The sequence below is a fragment of the Neovison vison genome, chromosome 6 (genome assembly GCF_020171115.1).
Source record: "Neovison vison isolate M4711 chromosome 6, ASM_NN_V1, whole genome shotgun sequence".
In the NCBI taxonomy this organism is placed as follows: Eukaryota; Metazoa; Chordata; class Mammalia; order Carnivora; family Mustelidae; genus Neogale; species Neogale vison.
The window spans coordinates 14,090,218-14,112,675 of record NC_058096.1 but is presented as its reverse complement, the minus strand read 5'-3'; the positions used below and the strand labels follow the sequence as shown (position 1 = coordinate 14,112,675).

The 22,458-nt window shown below is 36.9% G+C and overlaps 2 protein-coding genes across 2 annotated transcripts; one reads left to right on the top strand and one right to left on the bottom strand.

Annotated features, from left to right (window-relative positions):
• Positions 1 to 14,925: 14,925 nt before the first annotated feature.
• LOC122910327 (keratin-associated protein 13-1-like) lies at positions 14,926 to 15,489 on the bottom strand. Its single transcript, XM_044254976.1, has one exon. The coding sequence runs from the start codon at positions 15,436 to 15,438 to the stop codon at positions 14,926 to 14,928; it is 513 nt and encodes a 170-aa protein (XP_044110911.1). The 5' UTR covers positions 15,439 to 15,489.
• A 6,089-nt stretch (positions 15,490 to 21,578) lies between these two features.
• On the top strand, positions 21,579 to 22,154 carry LOC122910003 (keratin-associated protein 13-1-like). The gene has a single exon (XM_044254780.1). It carries the CDS (start codon positions 21,630 to 21,632, stop codon positions 22,152 to 22,154), a length of 525 nt encoding a protein of 174 aa, XP_044110715.1. The 5' UTR covers positions 21,579 to 21,629.
• Positions 22,155 to 22,458: the final 304 nt, after the last annotated feature.

Sequence of the window (22,458 nt, the reverse complement as noted above, 5' to 3'; positions counted from 1 at the left end):
AGCTTCTGCACAGCAAAGGAAACGGTCAACAAAACAAAGAGGCAACCCACAGAATGGGAGAAGATATTTGCAAATGACAGTACAAACAAAAGGTTGACATCCAGGATCTATAAAGAACTTCTCAAACTCAACATACATGAACCAGATAATCATATCAAAAAATGGGCAGAAGATATGAACAGACACTTCTCCAATGAAGACATACAAATGACTATCAGACACATGAAAAAATGTTGTATCATTATTATGCATTTCAAAATATTTCCCAATTTCCATTGGGGTTTTCTTTAATATTTGGATAATAATGAATGGTATTGATTAATTTATAATCATATGAGGTTTTTAAATTTTTTATTATTTTACTTCTTTATTTGAGAGAGAGAGTGAGTGAGAGAGTGGGAGAGTGGGATAGGGGAAGGGAAGGGAAGGCAGAAGCATCCTCCCAACTGAGCAGAGATCTAAACGTGGACTCAATTCTAGGACTCCAAGATCATGAACTGAGACAAAGGCAGACACTTAACCTACTGAGCCACCCAGGTGCCTGGCTATCAGGGATTTTTTAAGTTAAAATTTTGCAATTTATCTCTGTCTTATATCTACTGATGTCTCCCTTTGTGAATATATATTGCCAGCACTGAACCCAATTTAAAGTCTAATGCTGGCCTTGGTGATAGAATTTACTTCAATAGATTTTCTCCTCAAAATGAAATTCATGTCATTTAAGTGTGATGAAGTTTTTTTTTTTTTAATTTCTTTTCAGTGTTCCAGCATTCATTGTTTATGCATCACACCCATTGTTCCATGCAATATGTACCCTCCATAATATCCACAACCAGGCTGACCCAACCCCCCCTTCCTCCTACTCTCCAAAACCTTCATATTGTTTCTCAGAGTCCACAGTCTCTCATGTTTTATCTCCCCCCTCAATTTCCCCCAACTCTCTTCTCCTCTCCAACTCCCCATGTCCTCCTTGTTATTCCTTATGCTCCACAAATAAATGAAACCATATGATAATTGACTTTCTCCTTGTCTTACTTCACTCAGCATTATCTTTTCCAGTCCTGTCCATATTGATACAAAAGTTGAGTATTCATCCTTCCTGATGGAGACATAATACTCAGGGTATCTTGGTTCATTCCATAGTTTAGTGACTGTGGCCATTGCTGCTATGCACATTGAGGTACAGATGGCCCTTCTTTTGACTACATCTTTATCTTTGTGGTAAATACCCAGTAGTGTAATTGCAGGGTCATAGGGAAATTCTATTTTTAGTTTCTTAAGGAATCTCCACACTGTTTTCTAAAGTGACTACACCAACTTACATTCCCACCAACAGTATAAGATGGTTCCCCTTTCTCCACATCATCAACACATGTTGTTTACTGTCTTGTTAATTTTGGCCATTCTAACTGGTGTAAGGTGGTATCTCAATGTGGTTTTTATTTGAATTTCCCTGATAGCTAATGATGATGAACATTTTTTCATGTGTCTGTTAGCCATTTGTATGTCTTCATTGGAGAAGTGTCTGTTCATATCTTCTGCCCATTTTTGATATGATTATCTGTTTTGTGTGTGTTGAGTTTAAGGAGTTCTTTATGGATCTTGGATATCAGCCCTTTGTCTGTACTGTCATTTGCAGATATCTTCTCCCATTCCGTTGGGTTGCCTCTTTGTTTTGTTGACTGTTTCCTTTGCTGTGCAGAAGCTTTTGATCTTGACGAAGTCCCAAAAGTTTATTCTCGCTTTTCTTTCCTTTGCCTTTGGAGACATATCTTGAAAGAAGTTTCTGTGGCTGATATCAGAGAGGTTACTGCCTGTATTCTCCTCTAGGATTCTGATAGATTCCTGCCTCACCTTGAGGTCTTTTATCCATTTTGAGTGTATCTTTGTGTATGGTGTAAGAGAATGGTCGAGTTTCATTCTTCTACACATAGCTGTCCAGTTTTCCCAGCACCATTTATTGAAGATACTGTCTTTTTATCCACTTTATATATTTTTTTCCTGCTTTGTCAAAGATTAGTTGACCATAAAGTTGAGAGACCATATCTGGGCTCTCTACTCTCTTCCACTGGTCTGTGTGTCTGTTTTTGTGGCAGTACCATGCTGTCTAGAAACAATCATCAGAAATTATTATCAACAGTTATATGCCAATAAGTTAAGCAACCTAGACAAAATGGATGCATTCCTAGAAACCTATTAACTTCCAAAATTGACTCAGGAAGAAATTGACAACCTGAAGAGACCAATATCTAGTAATGAGATTGAAGCAGTGATCAAAAACCTCCCAAAAAAACAAGAGCCCAGGACCTGACGGATTCCCTGGGGAATTCTACCAAACTTTCAAAGAAGAAATAATACCTATTATCCTGAAGCTGTTTCAAAAAATAGAAACAGAAGGAAAACTTCCAGACTCTTTTTATGAAGCCAGCATTAGCCTGATCCCCAAAACAAGAAGGACCCACCAAAAAGGAGAACTTCAGACCAATATCCCTGAAGAATATGGATGCTAAGATTCTCAACAAGATCCTATCTAATAGGATCCAACAGTACATTAAAAAGATTATCCATCATGACCAAGTGGGATTTAACCCTGGTTGCAAGTGTGGTTCAACATTTTCAAATCAATCAATGTGATAGAAAAAATCAGTAAGAGAAGAGAGAAGAACCACATGGTCCTCTCAATCGATGCAGAAAAAGCATTTGGAAAGATACAGCATCCGTTCCTGATTAAAACTCTTCAAAGTATAAGGATAGAGGGAGCATTCCTCAACTTCATAAAATCTATCTATGAAAAACCCACGGCAAATATAATCCTCAATGGGGAAAAGCTCACAGCCTTCCCCTTGAGATCAGGAACACAACAAGGATACCCACTCTCACCACTCTTGTTCAACATAGTATTAGAAGTCCTAGCAACAGCAATCAGACAACAAAGGAAATAAAAGGTATTCAAATTGGCATTGAAGAAGTTAAACTGTCTCTCTTTGCAGATGACATGATGCTTTATATGGAAAATCCAAAGACTACACCCCCAAACTGCTAGAACTCACACAGCAATTCAGTAATGTGACAGGATACAAAATCAATGTACAGAAATCAGTTGCTTTCTTATACACTAAAAAGGAAAATACAGAAAGGGAAATTAGAGAATCAATTCCATTTACTATGACACCAAGAACTGTAAGATACCTGGGAATAAACCTAACCAAAGAGGTAAAGGATCTGTACTCAAGGAACTACAAAACACTCATGAAAGAAACTGAAGAAGACAGAAAAAGGTGGAAGACCTTCCATGCTCATGGATCGAAAGAATAAACATTGTTAAAATGTCTATACTTCTTAGAACAATTATACTTTCAATGCCATTCTGATCAAAATTCCACAGGCATTTTTCAAAGAGCAGAGCAAACAATCTAAAATTTGTATGGAATCAGAAGGAGACCCCAAATTGCTAAGGAAATGTTGAAAAAGAAAAACAAAACTGGGGGCATCACGTTGCCTGATTTTACTACAAAGCTGTGATCTCCTTTTTTTTTTTTAAGATTTTATTTATTTATTTGAGAGAGAAAGCAGTAGAAGGAGAAAGAACACATGCAGGGGGAAGAGGCAGAGAGAGAGGGAGAAGCAGACTCCCTGCTGAGGAGAAAGCCTAATATAGGATTTGATCTCAGGACCCTGGGATCATGATCTGAGCTGAAAGCAGATGCTTAACTGACTGAGCCACCCAGGTGCCCCTGTAATAAGCTCCTTAATCCAAAAATAATGTGGTAATTTGTTACTTCTTTATTTTCTACTATTGGTTTGTTGCATATTTGTGAAATTAAAATGAAAGATTATATTTTTATGTGAATGGGTTTTGAAAGCCTGTGTGTGCAGGGTCTTAACAGATAACTTTTTTTTTAATCTTCCAGAGAAATCTGTTGTTTATTTTTATTTCGTTTTATTTATTTTGTCAGTGTTCTAAAATTCATTGTTTATGCACCACACCCAGTGTTCCATGCAATATGTGTCCTTCTTTTTTTTTTTTTTTTTTTGGTGTGTGTATGACTTTTTTTTATTTATTTTCAGAAAAACAGTATTCATTATTTTTTCACCACACCCAGTGCTCCATGCAAGCCGTGCCCTCTATAATACCCACCACCTGGTACCCCAACCTCCCACCCCCCCGCCTTCTTAATACCCACCATCAGGCTATCTTTGGAGTTTCAATTCTCTTAAAGAAGTAATTTTCTGGAAGCTCATAGTTTAAAGGTACAAATATCTCTGACTATGAGTCTCAGGAGCAGAGGAGAGTAGGATTCACTCAGTGAACAACAGACCATGAGTCTGTGCTGACAGAATGAGGGAATGAAGAAGTTGACACATATACCAGGTATATAGAAAGCAAGGAAATAAGTTAGCTTATATGGTTTGGTCCAAAAAAAATTTAAAAAAAAATAAGTAAATAGAAAACTACTATGAGTTTGTAAAATTGATAGAAAAATGCCTATGAGATTTACGTAGCTAGAATTAAATATACCTCATTTTGGTTGAAAATGTCTAAACTTTGCATTCCAAAAAAAAAAACAGTTTCTAGCCTGATTCATTTCTCTGTGTATAAGGAGGTAATCACTAAAGCTAGGTGGGAGGGGTCCAGGTGCAGAAGGCATGCGTTCCATCTTGGGCTTTTCCAAAAGAGCTTCTAAAGCAGCCTATAGATCTGTTTCAATTGTATCTCTATATGAAATTGGATTTTCTTTAATATTTTATGGTTCTTTTCTAATCTTTTGTAAATACAGTATTTCAGGAAATGACAAGCTGCTAAAAATAAGGCTTATTTCAAATGAACCAAACATAAAAATAAAATGATACCTTTGTGTAAAGCCTGGGAATACTTAAAGAAATTTTCTATGCATTATTTCATCATACAAGAATACCAGTGTGGAATTCACTCATTACACTCTAAGTTTCTTTTAGTATATGAGAAAATAGAAGCTCAAAGAGAATCATAGATTTGCCAAAAGTGACTTTTCTTCAAGGAAATGAAAGTGTCCCACTCACTTTCTGAATGCATTAAATATGAGAGATGTAAATGACTGTATAGATTAATTTATTGTATAGGCATGGATCTTGAGACCTAGAAGAGTTAGTTTCTAGGTCTCACAGAGAGTTAATGGTAAAGCTCATTTGTGCCATGTGATTTCATCTTCTCTCTCCTCTAGTCACCCCACTTCCTTCTCTTGCTCTCCATTATCATCCTGAATGTCTGGATTCTAATCTCCTCTTCTGAGGACCTCAGCCATGTAGGATTAGAGCCCACCCATATAACCTCATTTTTCCTTGGTTCCATCTTTAAAGATGCCATCTCCAAATACAGTCATATTCTGAGGTGTTGGGGGTTAGGACTCTAACTTAAGAATGTTGGGGTGGGAGGCACAAGTCAGCTCATCTATTTTGGTCAGTGTCATGATCATTCAAGACCATAAGGCAACAAACACAAGACTCAAAGTCATCATGTTGAGGAAAGTGGAGCAGAAGTGTTGAAAAACCCATCATCATCACCACTAGATTGCTTGAAAAATTATCATGATTTCTAGATTGTTACTGGGAGATCTAAGGGGATTGAAATTATGAGAGAAAATACAGAAAATTTCATTTGGCTTTCTCTGACAGAAATAGAAATGGCAATGCTCAGTACTCCTCTATGAACTTAATCTTATTTTGTTTATAATTGTCATGATTTTTGAAAATAGAATAACACATATGATCCCACATGCACATTTCCATGTGTGGGCCAGTCATCTTAGAGATCTGGAACATACATAAAATAACATTAAAATGGAAAAATACTTTTTGGCTAAATCAGAGCTATCTCTGATGATTAAAAGCATTATCTGATTAAAAAGTGGGTTTCTGGCCCCAGGACATACTCTAGTTAAAAAAGAAAACAGCTTTTTATAGACAAATCAAGGATGGATTCAATAGTCATTACACCACAATATAATGAAATACACACAACTCCCAATTACAGTGTTGAAGACAGTAAATTTGGAATACCCCAACTGATACTTAAGATAGACACAATATCTTGTTTAAGAATATCAGCATCAAAGCATAAAAACTATCATTAAAACATCTCAAGAAGTTGTCTCAATCCTATATAACATTTGCTGTAGAAACAGTCAACATCTACCCTTCAAGTCTTTTGAAACGTTCTGAGTTTATCAGGATCAAGGTAAAGTTCCCTCAAAATTCTAGCAACGGTGATTCTGGGTCTTGTTTCCTACACAGCCCTGCTCTCTATCAGATTCCTACTAGATCTCCAATAGGCCCTGTCCCTACCAGACTTCTGACTTTGTCCTGCTCTATTTCTTGCCCTTCTGTTACACTCACTGGCTCTGTAAATTTTGAACTCAGGAATTCCATTCCCATTCTCCTGCTGCCTAAGCAACTCTATTTTCAGGAGTTGCCAGTCATCTTTTATACCAGCCAGCATGTGGTTCTGATTTCTAGGGATGGATGTTTTCAGTTTCCCAGGAAACTCATCATGAGTCATTTCTATGCAATTGATTTCATCAATTCCTATTTATTTATTCGTGTCACATTAGTGATTACAGATAACAGCTTTGTTCCCCTTCAACCTTGACTTTCATATTTTTTATTAGTCATGCCTCAGTAGTATGTTGCCAAACATCTTGTCGATACTAGTCTCTTCTCAAAATAATATTCATTCAGCTCTGCTCAGAGGGAACGCATGATGCACAAGTATTCCATCACATTTTCTTTTGAGGAGAATACATTCATTCATCTGCTACTTTACAGTGAGAAAATTAAAAAATAATATTTTAAAATGGGGTTCCTATTTCTTTGAGCTTACTTCCTATCAAGGTTAACCAAATAATCACTTAATTACAGCAGTGATGAAAGCTGTAAACAAGCAAATCCTCAACATATAAGTACATTTAACAATGAAATCTCAACTGTCTTAGAAGTCAACAAAGCTTCCCAGAGAAAGTAATTTACAAGCTGCACCTGGAGAATGAGCAAATATAGCTTGATCAAGGTAAAAGTTGGAGCAAGGACATCCGATAAGAAGATGATTGCACTAATTTGAGTGAGAATGAGAAAATTTGTGATAATGAGGTCCAGTAGTCAGTATATCCACATGTATACAACCTGTCTTGCTCTTTTTTTAAAATCTGTTTCCCAATTTCTACATAAACCCTCCTTTTACTATAAACCAACTGAACTTCAATTCTTCCCTGAATGCATAATATGTATTTTCTCACTCTGCTTTGGTCACTTCATGTCATCTTCCTATACTTCCCCTTTCTCTTCTCATAATTCTCATGTCTTTCATATTTAAGAACGTCCCAGCTTTTAGGTTCACTTTTAATTTTTTGTAAAGGTTTCATTTATTTATTTGACAGAGAGATCACAAGTAGGCAGAGATACAGGCAGAGAGAGAGATGGGGAAGCAGAAGCAGGCGCCCACTGAGCAGGGAGCCTGATATGGGGCTCGATTCCAGGACCCTAGGATTCCAGGATCATGAGCGTAGCTGAAGGCAGGGGCTTTAACCCACTGAGCCACCCAGGCACCCCTAGGTTCATTTTTTTTTTTTTAAAGATTTTATTTATTTATTTGAGAGAGAGACAGTGAGAAAGAGCATGAGCGAGGAGAAGTTCAGAGAGTGAAGCAGACTCCCCATGGAGCTGGGAGCCTGATGTGGGACTCGATCCTGGGACTCCAGGATCACGCCCTGAGCCGAAGGCAGTCGTCCAACCAACTGCGCCACCCAGGCGTCCTTTTTTTTTTTTTTTTTTTTTTTTAAAGATTTTATTTATTTATTTGAGAGAGAGACAGTGCGAAAGAGCATGAGCGAGGAGAAGGTCAGAGAGTGAAGCAGACTCCCCATGGAGCTGGGAGCCTGATGCCCCTAGGTTCATTTTTAAATGTCATTTCATTTATAGTGCTTCCCTCACCAAATAAAGGCTATCTTTCAATCTTCTGAAATTGGGCTAAACTGAATTACAGTGAAATTTAAAGAGTGAGGTGATAGGAATGGGGGTGGTATAGTGAATATGCCAATCTTGAATTAGAAAAAATTCAGTTAGTAAATTGCTATGTGCAACGTTCCCATTTCCTGATGTGAGGGAAGTTTGAAAACAGAATTCCCAGGTGCACTGGGGAGGAGAATGCAAGGATTTTGTTGCAAATGTCCTCTAAATTAACTCAATTAATATTCAGGCAACTTTCCCCCATTTCCCTGGTTGGATATAATTTGATACTATAAACAACAGGCTCTTAAAACTAAAAAGTTAATCTGTAATCTGTTAATATGAGTGGAGAAGGTAGCTCACAACACACTCATACGTATGCACAAACCACAAACCACATTAACATTCCCCCACATTTCTAGTCATCATTGCACTACAGGTTTTAGTCAGAGAAATAGGCAATAAAAACAAATAAAAGGTATAAGTATGAGCAAGGGAGCAGGAAAGCATTCTATATTCACAAGTAGAACGATGTAAAAAATCCAGTGAATTTATAAAATTAACATTAAAAAATCTATTTTATTTCTATATAATAACAAAAAATATGCGAAAAATCAAATCTAAAGTATGTTATAATAACAATGCATATAACCTAAGAGATACATTTAAAGAGTCAAGATTTCAAATTTAATACTATAAAGTATTACAGTAAGAAATGAAATAAGACCCAAGAAAATAGACATCTTTGTTTGAAAGATGTTTAATATCTATAATTTATAGATTTAACACATTCTGAACAAAAATGTCAATAGGCATTTTTATAAACTGGCATTTTTATAAAAATTTTAAAACTTCTTCTAAAATTTATATTTTGCAAGACAGCAAGAATAATCTTGAAACAGAAGCAAAGTTGGAAGACATTAATTATCTCATTAATCTCATTAATTAATTAATTAATTAATGTAAAGGTATATTAAGATACTGTGGTACTGAAATAAGTATAGATAATTAACCTTTGAAACAGTATAGAGTTCTAGAATAGACTCCTATGTATACTGACAAGTTTTTTTTTCAAAGATGTCAAGTCAACTCAAGTGGGGAAAAGTATCTTTTCAACACATGGCATTTGAACTAATGGATGCATGTAAAGAACTTAAAAAAAATATGTATGTTGATACATGTCACAAACTCTTGTATATAAAAGATGAAATTTTAAAGCAGCTAGAACAAAAATAAGAGAATATCTTTCCAACCTAGTGGGAGGCAAAAAAGTACAACAAAAGGAAAATAACTGATAAATTTGATTTCATCAAAATGAAAGTTTTTGTTTATCCAATGTCATCATGAAGATAAGGAGGCAAGTGACAAATATGAAATTACTAACAATACATAAATCAGTGGACTTATTTCCAGAGTAGGTAAAGAAATCCAGCATATTAGCAAAAAAAATGTGTGTATATATATATATGTGTGTGTGTGTGTGTGTATAAAATATGGAATGTATATATAATATGGAATGTATATATATATAAAATATGGAATGTATATATAATATGGAATGTGTATATATAATGTATATATATAAAATATGGAAATGTATATATATATATACACACACATATATATACATATATATATATTAAAAATATGGAAAGACGTGAATAAACACTGCACTAAAGAAGTCAAGAGAATAACCAATGAGCACAAGAAAAGCTGTTCAAAATCATTTTTCACCAAGCAAGTGAAACTTAAAATCACACACACACACAAAGAAACTTAAAATCACAACGAGATATCACTCTCATTCAGCAAATGGTTAAGAGAAAGATGATACCAATGTTGATGAGAATGTGGAGCTCCCAGAAATCCAGGGCATCAGTGGTAGTAGAGTAAAATGATAAAATCAACATTGAAAATTTCAGAAATTTCTATGAAGTTAAACTTATACTCACTCTATGACCCAGAAATTCCATTTGAATTTCAAAAAATAAACAAACACAAAAACACTAACAACATATGTCCACAAAAAGACTGGAAGAATTGATGTTCAATTGTAGATTTATTGATTACGAAAAGTTTCCTTTAATCTTGAAACAATTCAATATCCATCCACAGGTGAAGGAATAAACACATCATCATCTATTCCCACAAGGGACCATTGCACAGAAATAAAATGAGTAAAACATAAGCACCATGGGGAATCTCAAGAACATTATGTTAAATGAGAAAAGTTGGATACACCTAAGAACATACTGTATGGTATAATTTTTATGAAATTTTAGAGGCAAAATCATTTTATGATGATAGAAATCATTACAGTAGTTGGCTTGAGCTGGCAGAGATTGAATTAAAAGAAGCATGAGGGTACTATCTGAGGAGGAAAAATAGTCTATATATGATCGGGTAGTTGCAACATAGGTGTATATATTTGTCAAAAACATCGAACTTTACCCTTAAAATCTGTTCATTTCATTTTGCGTGAATATTAACTGGATAACAAAGATTATTTCAAAAACTAACAAATCAGACAATTTTATAACTCTGCCTAAAATCATTCAGTGGCTTTCATTGCTTTCTGAAGAAAATCCAATCCTAAACCAAACCACTGAAAACCTAAAAAAAAAAAAAAAAATGGCCCTCAAATCTTTCTGACCTAATTTCAAGTAATTTTTTTCATTTTCTCTCACTGAAAAGACAAAATGCCTTTCAGTTTTATGATGCACATCTCAAGACTTGGGTCCTAAAAATACGCTACTATCCATCCTCTCTACTTACTCTTCCAACCTATTCCAAATGCTATTCCTCTGGGAAAATTTTCTTGACCTCTAAGACTTGGTGAGTTTCTCTTGATGTTATTTTAGTATCAAAAACTCATTAATAGCTCATTATTACTGTAATTAAATAATTATTTAGTTAGTGCTTGTTTCCTATCTTTGATTTTCAGACCGGTTAGAGCAGAGACCCTACACATTTCCTTAATAGATTTTAAATTATGCAGTAATACACAAATATAATCTTATTTTTAAAAATACATTCAATAACACATTTCCATTCCATGGGTTCTGACTCATGTTAAAGGCTCAGTGAAAATGTGAAAACTGATGGTACTAACAAAATATTTGATAATAAGGGATGCCTGGGTGGCTCAGTGGGTTAAGCCTCTGCCTTCAGCTCAGGTCATGATCTCAGGGTCCTGGGATTGAGTCCCGCATTTGGCTCTCTGCTCTGTGAGGAGTCTGCTTCCTCCTCTTTCTCTGCCTGTCTCTCTGCCTACTTGTGATCTCTGTCTGTCAAATAAATGAATAAAATCTTTTAAAAAAAATTCGACAATGTGTTTTGAGCCATAACTAATGAGAAACAAACAAACAAACATGAGGGCAGGAAGTTGGGGAGGATAATATCTGTAATCTCTAATAAGATAAACAATAATAAATGAAATAGTTGAGATCAAGTGCCTAGGAATGATTCATTGGCATATTTCCCGGGAAACTGGTTACACTTATTCTTAGAAGTCAGAATTGGGAACCAGTTGGCAGACAGAGAATCAGCAGCTTCTGGAATTATAGTTGTGGGGTGGCAGAAGCGTGGGACCTAAACCCTTAGGTTCAAAATCCAAGGTGTTAGGCATCTGTCAAACAATGCAGCAGGAAGAAGCCAAACAAGCACCAGCGGGGCTTTTGTTCATTGGATGGAGTGGAGTTAATTTGGTAAAAATTGGAAGATCACAATTCACTGTACTAAAATATAGAAAGAAGAAAGTCTATACTCTGGGAAATTTAGTATGCACCAGAGACATGGAATAGATGAAGGGGCAGTTTCTTGAATAAGCATGGCAAGACATCAGCTCAGGAGTCACATTTCTTGTAAAATATTACAGTTTTCTTCTCCTGGCTACCAACATGAAATGAGATACTGTAACTTCATATGTAGCCTTGGTATTGCAAGTTTGTTGTCCTCACCATTGAATTTTGCTCTCTGTTCATGAGTATTTCACCACAGGTTTGTTGTTGCTGTTGTTGTTGTTGTTTGAGGTGTTTTGTCAATCAGTCAATCAGTCTTTGAGGTGTTTTGTTTTGTTTTGTTTTTTGGTTTGGTTGGGGTTTTGTTGTTGTTTTCTAGTAAATTGGCTTGTTCACTAGTGTTGGTAGGCAGAATAATGATATCTCCAACACAGGCATATCTTAAACCTCAGAATTTATGAATATGTTACTTTATGTAAAAAGGGTTATTAAAGGGCACCTGGGTGGCTCAGTGGGTTAAGCCGCTGCCTTCGGCTCAGGTCATGATCTCAGGGTCCTGGAATCGAGTCCCACATCGGGCTCTCTGCTCAGCAGGGAACCTGCTTCCCTCTCTCTCTCTGCCTGCCTCTCTGTCTACTTGTGATCTCTGTCTGTCAAATAAATAAATAAATAAAATCTTAAAAATAAAAAAAAAAAGAGTTATTAAAGTAGCAGATGGAATTAAAGGGACTAATCAGTTGACCTTAAAATAGGATGATTGGGGCACCTGGGTGGCTCAGTGGGTTAAAGCCTCTGCCTTCGGCTCGGGTCATAATCCCGGGGTCCTGGGGTCGAACCCCACATCGGGCTCTCTGCTCTGTGGGGAACCTCTTCCCCCGCTCTCTCTCTGCCTACTTGTGATCTCTTTCTGTCAAATAAATAAATAAAATCTTTAAAAAAATAAAATAAAGCAGGGAGATTAGCAGGTGGACACAACATAATCTTAAGCATCCTTAAATAGAGGCATAAGGGTTGTGGTCAGAGTGATATAGAGCAAGATCGACTTGACCCATCATTGCTGGCTCTGAAGGCAGAAGAAGGGGAGTGTGGGCTAAGAAATGCAGCTGGCCTCCAGAAGCTAAAGAAGGCAAGAAAGTAGATTTCCCCACTAGAGTCTCTGGAAAGGAATATAGCACTGTCAGCATGTTGATTTTAGCCCAATGAGACTATATCTGACTTTTGACCTACAGAACTGTAAGATAATAAATTTGTATTGTTTAAACCACTGATTTTGATGTAATTTGTTTTATCAATAACAGGAAAGCTAAGACACTAATATATTTCTGAAAGCCAGAAAATTTTCCATTCCGACATGTAAAATCTGGAGACATTAACAGACGTGGCTTCAGGTAAACCAAAAAGCTCCAGCTGCTCTTCATGACTACTCTGCCATTGCTTACGTTTTGGGGTACGAAATTGGACTCTTTCCCTTGGTTGAAGATAATGGGCATGAGACCAACTGGGATCGTTAAAATTCATGAGCAGGACTGTTTACAGAAGTGTTGACTATTTTAAATTTTATAGCACAATGGCTAATGAAATTTTCCCCAAATCTCCTTCCATTATTCCTTTATGTTTTCTTTTAGCTATGTGTCATGACTATTTTCTCAACATAGTGGAGGAGGAGGAAGAGGGAACAAAAGATGAGGAAGAGAGGGAGCATATGAGGGGAGAGAGAATTGGAGAGAATGCACAGAATAAAGCAACTCTCCTAATAATTTTACTAATAACTTGCTGTGTAATCCTGTAAAATTCTATCTGGCTCTCTAGCTTTCAGTTCCCCCCTCTGTGGAGTAAGTAGATTTAATTAATGGCCCCTCTCACTCCTTTTATATTTCATATATTACTATGTCAGTAGTTAAGGAGGAAATAAAGAAAACATAGTGAGATATACTGGGATAAACTTGGCAGACTGGGTTTTATCCAAGTTTCAAGTACTCTGCATTCCATTTCCTAATTTCAGGGATGTTTGAAGATCTTATAAAATAAAGACTAGGGGAAAATATTTAAACACTAGTTGTTCTATATGAATATCAGTTCTCTGGTTGTTATCATGCTATGTTAGTATGTTATGGTATCTCTATCATCTACTATATGGTTAGTTTCTATGTTACATGTTAGCACCTTGCATTTATAACACTCCAGTGTAGAAGAGAAGAATGGTGTAAATAAAGGATACCCAATTTTATTTAAATATACAGCAGAAACAATAATTTTCAATGATATTTAAAGTTTCTCTTTTAGAAAAGATTCTCATTTAGTTAGATTCGGTGTATATGTTGGCAAAGAACACAGGTGCAACTTTACACCTGCTGAGTCTAGTTCCTTCCCAGCTAAGTTTGTTCCCATCTAAGTTGTTCTTACACAAATGGGGATAATTTGAGCAGATTGAGAATAGTACTTGGAGTACAGGGATTTAGTCAATTAAAATAAATATGTGGCATCCTTTCACTTTGATTAGCTAAAACTCATAGGTGTTCTTTCTCTAAAATGTTACACCCACACACCAGTCTTCCATTTGAATAACCTGCATGTATAGACCTCAGCATGTAAGTCTAAACTTTGTTCTTACACTCCTCAAATTGCTCTGATCCATAATGTCTTTATTATGTCTTTGTATGCATAGTTTATATTCATTGTGTGAATAAGATACTCAAACCCCTGGGATTTCATTGAGAAAAAGGCTATTCCTCGAAAATGTAGGCATCTGCTTAAATAGGAGGAAATACTCAAACCCAACAAAAATTAGTGCATGGCTGTTAAAACCTGAGCTTTCCAAAGCCCATTAACAAAAGCGTTGATAACACAAATCCTAGTTGACACACTACTAATAAATAAAAATATTAACAACATATTTGGGTAGCAGAATAAAGATTTTATTAAAATAAAATAATTTGATTTTCCATCTATTTTGGGGAGAAATGCAATGCACACCATAACTTCTATCAACAACACAATTTGAATTACTCATTAATCATAGTTTAACAGAGCTCTATCAGCCAGTGTTGAGGGCTGGTGAGGTAAAGTTACTGGTGAGGTAAAGTTACTAGCCAAAGCTACTGGTGATTAGGGAATATTAGATACATTTTAATGGAAGAAATTAAGACAGTAGGTAATCTCAGGACAGAATATGCATTTTCCAAATGGATTTCACTCTTCAACATGCTAATCAATAGAAGCCTGATCTACAGTCTGGCCAGTAACAAGATGAATGGAAACTCCTAGAAGGAAAATAAGTTGGGTGACAGAAACTGGATCCATAGCTCAAGGAAGGGAAGGCATAGACTCTAAATCCCAGGGGTTTGAAGCCCTGGGATCCACAACCCAGTGAGTAGCAGCTTCTGGATCCATAGCCCAGGGAATGGTAGCTGCTGGACCCAATGCCCACAGACCCGGGGTAAGCAGTCCAGCAGGGACTACAGAGCAAGGAGGTCCTCGGGCGGTAGCAGAATGTCTGGCAAGGTCTGGACACCACGCAGGATGTCTGGCAGCTGGTGGGCTCATAGCAGGTCTCCTGACAGCCACTGGAGGGGGAGGAGCCCAGCTGGCAGGTGCTAGGAGAGCAGAGGTCAGTGCGGTAGACCAGGTTGCTGGGGTAAGAGCCACAGGAGGATCCTGGGTAGCGCAGGTAGCCTCTAAGGGAGCGGGAGGAGAAGGTTCCAGAGCAGCAGCTGTAGGACATGTTGGCAGGAGATGTGAGTTCAGGTGAGTGACCGTGAGGAGATTCTGTGGTTGAATTTCATCTCTGGACTGGGGGTTTTATATACTCTCAGCCACAGGTGTGGTAACCTACAAGGTCATTCTTTACACATTTGTACACCCTCATTTGCATATGTATAACTCAGTAATCTCTGTAATTACAGCTAAAGAGTTTCCATATCTTGTATTTATGGGTGCTATAATTTTGGTGTTACAGCCAAAGCTAGTGAACAGCTCCTATGTAAGAAATGCTGTGACTGTTGGACATTAATGTTCATCTCAGCCAGGAAAGCCCTTCCTTTCCTCTTGCCATAACCTTCGTGTGTTTTATTCCTGGCAATAATGGGGCACATACTTTTCTCAAATGGCAAGAAATGAAATATAACTATTTTTCTGCTTTGTCAATTGATCAGATGTATGATTTTGGCTTTAGTAGGAACAGACTAAATACTGACCTTACCTGTCACCATGTTTTCTCATTTTCCAAAATTATTGTCCAACTATATCCACATTCTATTACATAGTATGTCTCAGATGCAATGGAAAGGGGCAAAAATGTCAGCTGATACAAATTAAATATCATTGATGGTTAAAGCCAGAGAGAAACCTGGACATTTATTTGGAGATGTGGTTACAGTGAAGGACAGAACCAAGACAGAGTCACAAGTAGAGATCAATCAGGGGCCTTAGGACGAGAACCAAAAAGCTAAACACTATAGAAAGGAGGGAAAGAAATAATTGGGTTTTAGGTTCAGTGTGTTTGATATGAGGCCTGTAATCTTAACAGATTCTCTCCATATGCATATCAACTCTGAGACTTCCCTTCTCAGATCTTCAACAGGAGGAGGTTGAGTTGACCAAGGACGCCATGTGCGGCAGAGACATTAGATAAATTCTGTCCTGGGACACCTGGAACTTCTCTGATAGCCAATGACCGAGGATTCACCAATGGCCTCAGGGAGTTAGGACTAGTCTGTGTGGCTGCCTCAGGCACTGTGGTCAGATTATTTTACCCAGTCTAATAGCTCTCCTAGCCTTCTTCACCCACTCCTCCAACTCTTCTCTCACAGATATTTCCTGGGTAAATCCTTGTGCCTTCCATTCCATCTTGGTGTCAAACCAACTCGACTCATGCCTTTCATCAATTTGGGTAAATTTTTAACCATAGTCTCTTCAAATGTTGTTTCTGTCTCATTCTCATCTCCCCTTTTCTGAAATTCTAACTATAAGCAAAATACACTATTAAATAATGTTACATATGCCTTTTATACTCTTTTCTTTGTTTTCATTCTTTTAATCTCTTTATGCTTAACTTTGGGAATTTCTTCCTATTCCATCCCCCAGTTCATTAATTGTCTGTTCAGCTCTGTTTCATCTCCTGAAAAAAGTACATCAATTAAATTTTATGGATCAGTTAGTATATTGTTAATTTCCAAAATTTCGATGAGGTTCTGTTGCATCGCTTTCAGTTTTCTGTCAAAATTCTCAAACATATTTTCATTTCTTTAAATATAATTATTCCTTGATAATATCTTCCTATTTCCTAATAGGTTAAATTCTTCACAAAGATATTTTAATGTCTGATTTTGGCACATGGACCATGTATTTCAGATTCTATTTTCTGGTGTTCTCTTTTGTTTCTATCTTTTTTTTCTCATATTCCTACTATATTTTGAAAGTAGTAGAAATATATATGAAACACACACACACACACACACACACATCTTAGAATGATTTACTTTCCTCCAGAAAGAATTTACTTATGTTTCAGGCAGGCTGCTAAGATAAGGTCACCAGCATCCTAGATCACTTTAATCCAATCAGGGATTGAGATAATTCAAAACTGGGCTTCAGTCCTTATGAAAAGCTGCTTATTAGCACTTCAATTTTACTTCTAGGAATTGGCTCTCTAAGGTCTGGGATATTTGCCATGATCTCAACTCTGATAGTTGCTGAATTCCAATTTTATTTCTTAAGCCCACTGAGTTTATGGAATTCTCTTAGCCTCTCAGTCACTACTTTCAAAATCAACATGTAATTTTAAGAGAATAGCAACTCCAGATGGAAGCTTATTTCTTTTGACTTAAGTTCTGGCCCATATAGTACCTTCGGGACTCTGAAATACTTCGGTATTTCTCTGAAGTCTCCAAACAGAGGTGATGATGATGATGTATTTTCACTGGAGTTTCTATTCTCACTGAGCAGAAGGGTTCACTGTTTTAAGTAATGTTAACTTGTTAGTTTTACATAATTTTGGAAGATGTACTTATTTTAAAAATACAAGGGAATGGTTCAAATTAAGTGAGGAGCTACAGTGAAGGTAGCCATTGAAAAGTCCTGTTGTAGTAGTTTCACTGGTAATAGAGGACACCTTCCAAATTTCAGGAAACTCAAATGCCACAGTTGTGGGTATTCAGCCTTTCTTTCCAAACCTGTCTCCTATTCCATACCTTATATGCTTTACATTGTGTCACAATATGACCTGAATTCACCATGTGACTTCACAACTTTCTGCTTTTCTTTTCCCATTTATACTTCCAAATCTTATCTTATTCCTTTCCATATTTATTGTATCTCTGCTTTTCTAGTAATACCTCATTCCCAACAGAAGCTGTCACATCCAGCCTACATCCCCTGGGTAATCATCCATAAACTCCGAAGTGTACTAATTACTGGAGAGTATCTATAAAATTCTGCCCAAGGACTTTTTCATTCCACAAGGGCTTGCTGCACCCTGTGTGGGGAATTCTCCATTAGGATTGAGTTTCAGTTGTTTGCAGTGGTGTCTGACTTAGTAATGCACCCTGCATTGCCTTCCTTCCATTGTCTGCCATATTTCCCACTCCCCTGCATGTAATTACTGGTATCCCCTCCAAAATAAATAACTTCCATTTGAACTCATGTTCTCAACCATTGTTTCTGGATAATTTATAGGAAAAAAAGATACATACTCAGATACCTCACTGATATGTTTATTGAGAAATCTTCAGTGTTTCTCCACCTTATAAAATTTAAATGAAATGATCCCTAGGGAGAAATACCAAGAATATATTACAGAGAGAAATGTGCTTTAATATTTCATGTAGCACATTTAAGAAAAGCAGCCATGATATCTTTGTACAACAAATATATTTTCAAGAATACAGAATTCAAAAGTCTTCTAATCTATGTTGGATAATAACACGTTTTGTCACTATAAATAATAATACATAGTATTAGAATCTTTAAATTAAAAGTATTAGCTTTTGCTTATTGGATGTCTAACCTAGATAATTAGTAAAAGAAAGATCTCCAGCCTGTTATGCAATTTGAAGAACAGCAGCAGGTGGGTGCCCAAAGTTGCGACTTTCAACTGTGGATGAGATTCTGTTGGAAACATGACTCAAATATCAAAACAATTTTGTTCATAGCCTAGTGATGGGACTTTGCAAAAACAAGACTAGATGTCAGGGCACCTGGGTGGCTCAATGGGTTAAAGCTTCTGCCTTCAGCTCAGGTCATAATCCCAGGGTCCTGAATTGGGCTCTCTGCTCGGTGGGGAGCCTGCTTCCTCCCCTCTCTCTGTCTGCCTCTCTGCCTACTTGTGATCTCTGTCTGTCAAATAAATAAATAAAATCTTAAAGAAAAAAAAAAAAGACTAGATGTCACTGGGTGCACAGCCCAGAGTGATCAATTCTATGTGAAATATCTCAATTTTAGTTGTTGAGAAATAAATCAGTTCAAAAAATGGTGGAGCTCTATGCTATATAGAACAAACAATATATTCACTGGGTCTAAGGTTAATGAATTAGTCTACAGGTGGGGAATTAACAAATCCTTTTGAAATTTATACTAACTTAATGTGGATGAAGCTTCAGAAATTTGGAGGTAAAGAGAGAGAAAAATACCTCTTGTCAGAGAATGATCCTTATACAAGGTGCCTGGTGTAATTGAAAACAAATTCACTAAACTTCATGGTTTACCTCATAAATCTATGCTCCTCTTTTAACCCATAAGTTTTACCTTCAATATTATTTTATTTTTTCCAGCTTTATTAAAGTATAAATGACAGCTTATATGTATTTAAGGTATACAATGTGATGTTTAGACATAAGTCTACATCGTGAAATGATTATCAAAATCAAACTAATAAAATATTCACCATTTCACATGGTTACAATTTTTGCATGGGTGGTTAAAACACTTAAGAACACCTTTCTTAGCAAATTTTAAGTATATAAAAGTGGTATTAGTAGTTTTACTAACTGTAATTACCATATTGTATATTGGAACCCCAGAATTTTTTCATCCTACATGAGTGAAATCTTGTACTCTCTGACCAAATTTATTTTAAGGAATTGTGTTTGAAAACAGAAAAATTGGGGAAATCATAACATCCACAGTATTGTATCAATAGGACCCTTTACCTACTTGCTGAGCCAGGCAAAAAGCAAGGAGAAATTCTGATTTTGATGAACAGAAAATTAAAGACTCACAAAGTAGGTATTTGAATTGGGTTAATTTACATATTTTCTCAGTTCTCTTCATTCTAGAAAGTCTACAATGTTTCTTTTAAAACTGCTCTAAATTTTATTGAAAGAATTCGATACTTTCAACATTATTGTTGTGAGTTTATTATGGTTTTACTGGTAAAATAAAATTTTGCCATCAACCATAATAGTACATTCTCCCAGGCCTAGAATATTATTTAGCTGATTTTAATCAAGTAATTAGTTAACTTTTAGAGAGAGCGGGTGGTGCAAAGGGGAGAGAGAGAGAGAAAATCTTAAGCAGCCACCATACCTAGGGTGGAGCTTGACATGGGGCTTGATCCCATGACCCTGAGATCATGATCTAAGTCCAAACCAAGTCAGGTTCTTAACCGACTGAGCAACCCTGGCACCCTTATTTTATTTGTTTTTTCACTGATTTTATTTTAACATTGAACTTAGAAAGAAGCTGGTTACACTGTAAGAATATGATAAATTATCAACATTTTAAAAAAATGGAATCTGTAGTTAAGCAATGGCAAAGAAGAAGAAGAAGAAGGAGGAGGAGGAGGAGGAGGAGGAGGAGGAAACAAGAAAAATGGAGAAAACCAAACTTAAACACAGAAAAAAACAAGAATGAAAAATGGTAGGGGGACAGATAGAGAAAAAGGAGAGAAAGAGAAACAGATTCATGTACCCCCAGAGGAAAAGAGACCTGGAAAAGAAACATTTAGGTAGGAAAATGAAGGGTGGTTGTGGAAGTGCCAGAAAATCATTTGAAACCCGAGTAGTGAAAAACTAAAACTTTCTAAAATGTTAGAAGCCCTGGATATTTATAAATGTAGATGATAAAATGGATAATACATCACTCTTCATAAAAATACTAAATTTGAAAGGTTCTAATTCTAAAGACATTGGGATGGAACAGATCATCATTTAGGATTACCCCAGAAAAAAGGCTGAAAACTCTGTTTCCACTATTCTCTTTCAGCTATCCCCTGCCGTCAGCACACTAGTGTTTTCCTCTTGACTGCCTAGAAATGGGTCTACATTGACCTACTTTGGAATTGCTTCAGCTGAGCCCTTGTGTTGTCACCTTTTCTTTAGATATGTGGCCAGGTGTCTGTCAGTGTCTAGCTATCTCTCTCTTTGTTTTATGTATTTTTGTTCTCTCTTTACTGGATAAGGGACACACTGGGTAACCACTACTTGATGCATTCTTTCTCTATTGCAGACATAACAAATTACCAGCACATAATTTTGGAGCTTGTAGAGTATGGTGACAAGTTGGATCATTCCAGGAAGTCTCCATCCAGGCGGAAAGATGTTGATACACAGGACGCCGTTGCAGATAATGTAAGCCCAAGGAAAAGCTCTCCTGGCTGTGGTGTTTCCTCATCATGATGGGATGAACATTAATGTCAAACAGTCACGGCATTTCTGACATAGGAGCAGTTCATTGGCTTTGACTGTAACACCAAAATTATAGCACCCATAAATCCAAATGTGGGAAACTATTCAACTGCAATTACAAAGGATATTATTGAGTTACACATATGCAAAAGAGCAGATCTAACATAGGAACCATGATTCTGTAGTGTGCCACACCTGTGGCTGAGAGTATATAAACACCCCAGTCCAGAGATGAAATTCAGACACAGAATCTCCTCACGGTCACTCACCTGAACTCACATCTCCTGCCAACATGTCCTACAGCTGCTGCTCTGGAACCTTCTCCTCCCGCTCCCTTAGAGGCTACCTGCGCTACCCAGGATCCTCCTGTGGCTCTTACCCCAGCAACCTGGTCTACCGCACTGACCTCTGCTCTCCTAGCACCTGCCAGCTGGGCTCCTCCCCCTCCAGTGGCTGTCAGGAGACCTGCTATGAGCCCACCAGCTGCCAGACATCCTGCATGGTGTCCAGACCTTGCCAGACATTCTGCTACCGCCCGAGGACCTCCTCGCTCTGTAGTCCCTGCTGGACTGCTTACCCCGGGTCTGTGGGCATTGGGTCCAGCAGCTACCATTCCCTGGGCTATGGATCCAGAAGCTGCTACTCACTGGGTTGTGGATCCCAGGGCTTTAGACCCCTGGGTTTTAGAATCTGTGGCTTTCCTTCTCTGGGCTATGGATCCAGATTCTGCCACCCAACCTACTTCACCTCTAGGAGCTATCAGTCATTGTGTTACAGACCACTCTGTGGATCTGGCTTTTATAGAGCAACTTTTTGAGGGTCCAGATGCGTTTGAGTATTGAAATCAAAGTCTCTACTTATACAGCCATCATTTTCAACTCCACCATTTACTACTATTATTCTATTCCTAAATCATAAGTTTCTTGTAGCACTGAACTTTGGCCAACTGAACTTAATGAATAATCTCAAATGAACTAAATTCTGTACAATTGATGGAATATATGCTATTGGATTTTCATTGAAAAGTAATTAAAAATTAACATTTTAATCTAATAAATTTTCATAAGCTGGCACTCAAATATATTGTTGATCTTCTTTTTATTATTATTATTATTATTTGC

Coding starts and splice junctions, on each gene's coding strand:
- LOC122910327 (XM_044254976.1), bottom strand. CDS start 15,438: ATGTCCTACAGCTGCTGCTCTGGAACCTTCTCCTCCCGCTCCCTTAGA.
- LOC122910003 (XM_044254780.1), top strand. CDS start 21,630: ATGTCCTACAGCTGCTGCTCTGGAACCTTCTCCTCCCGCTCCCTTAGA.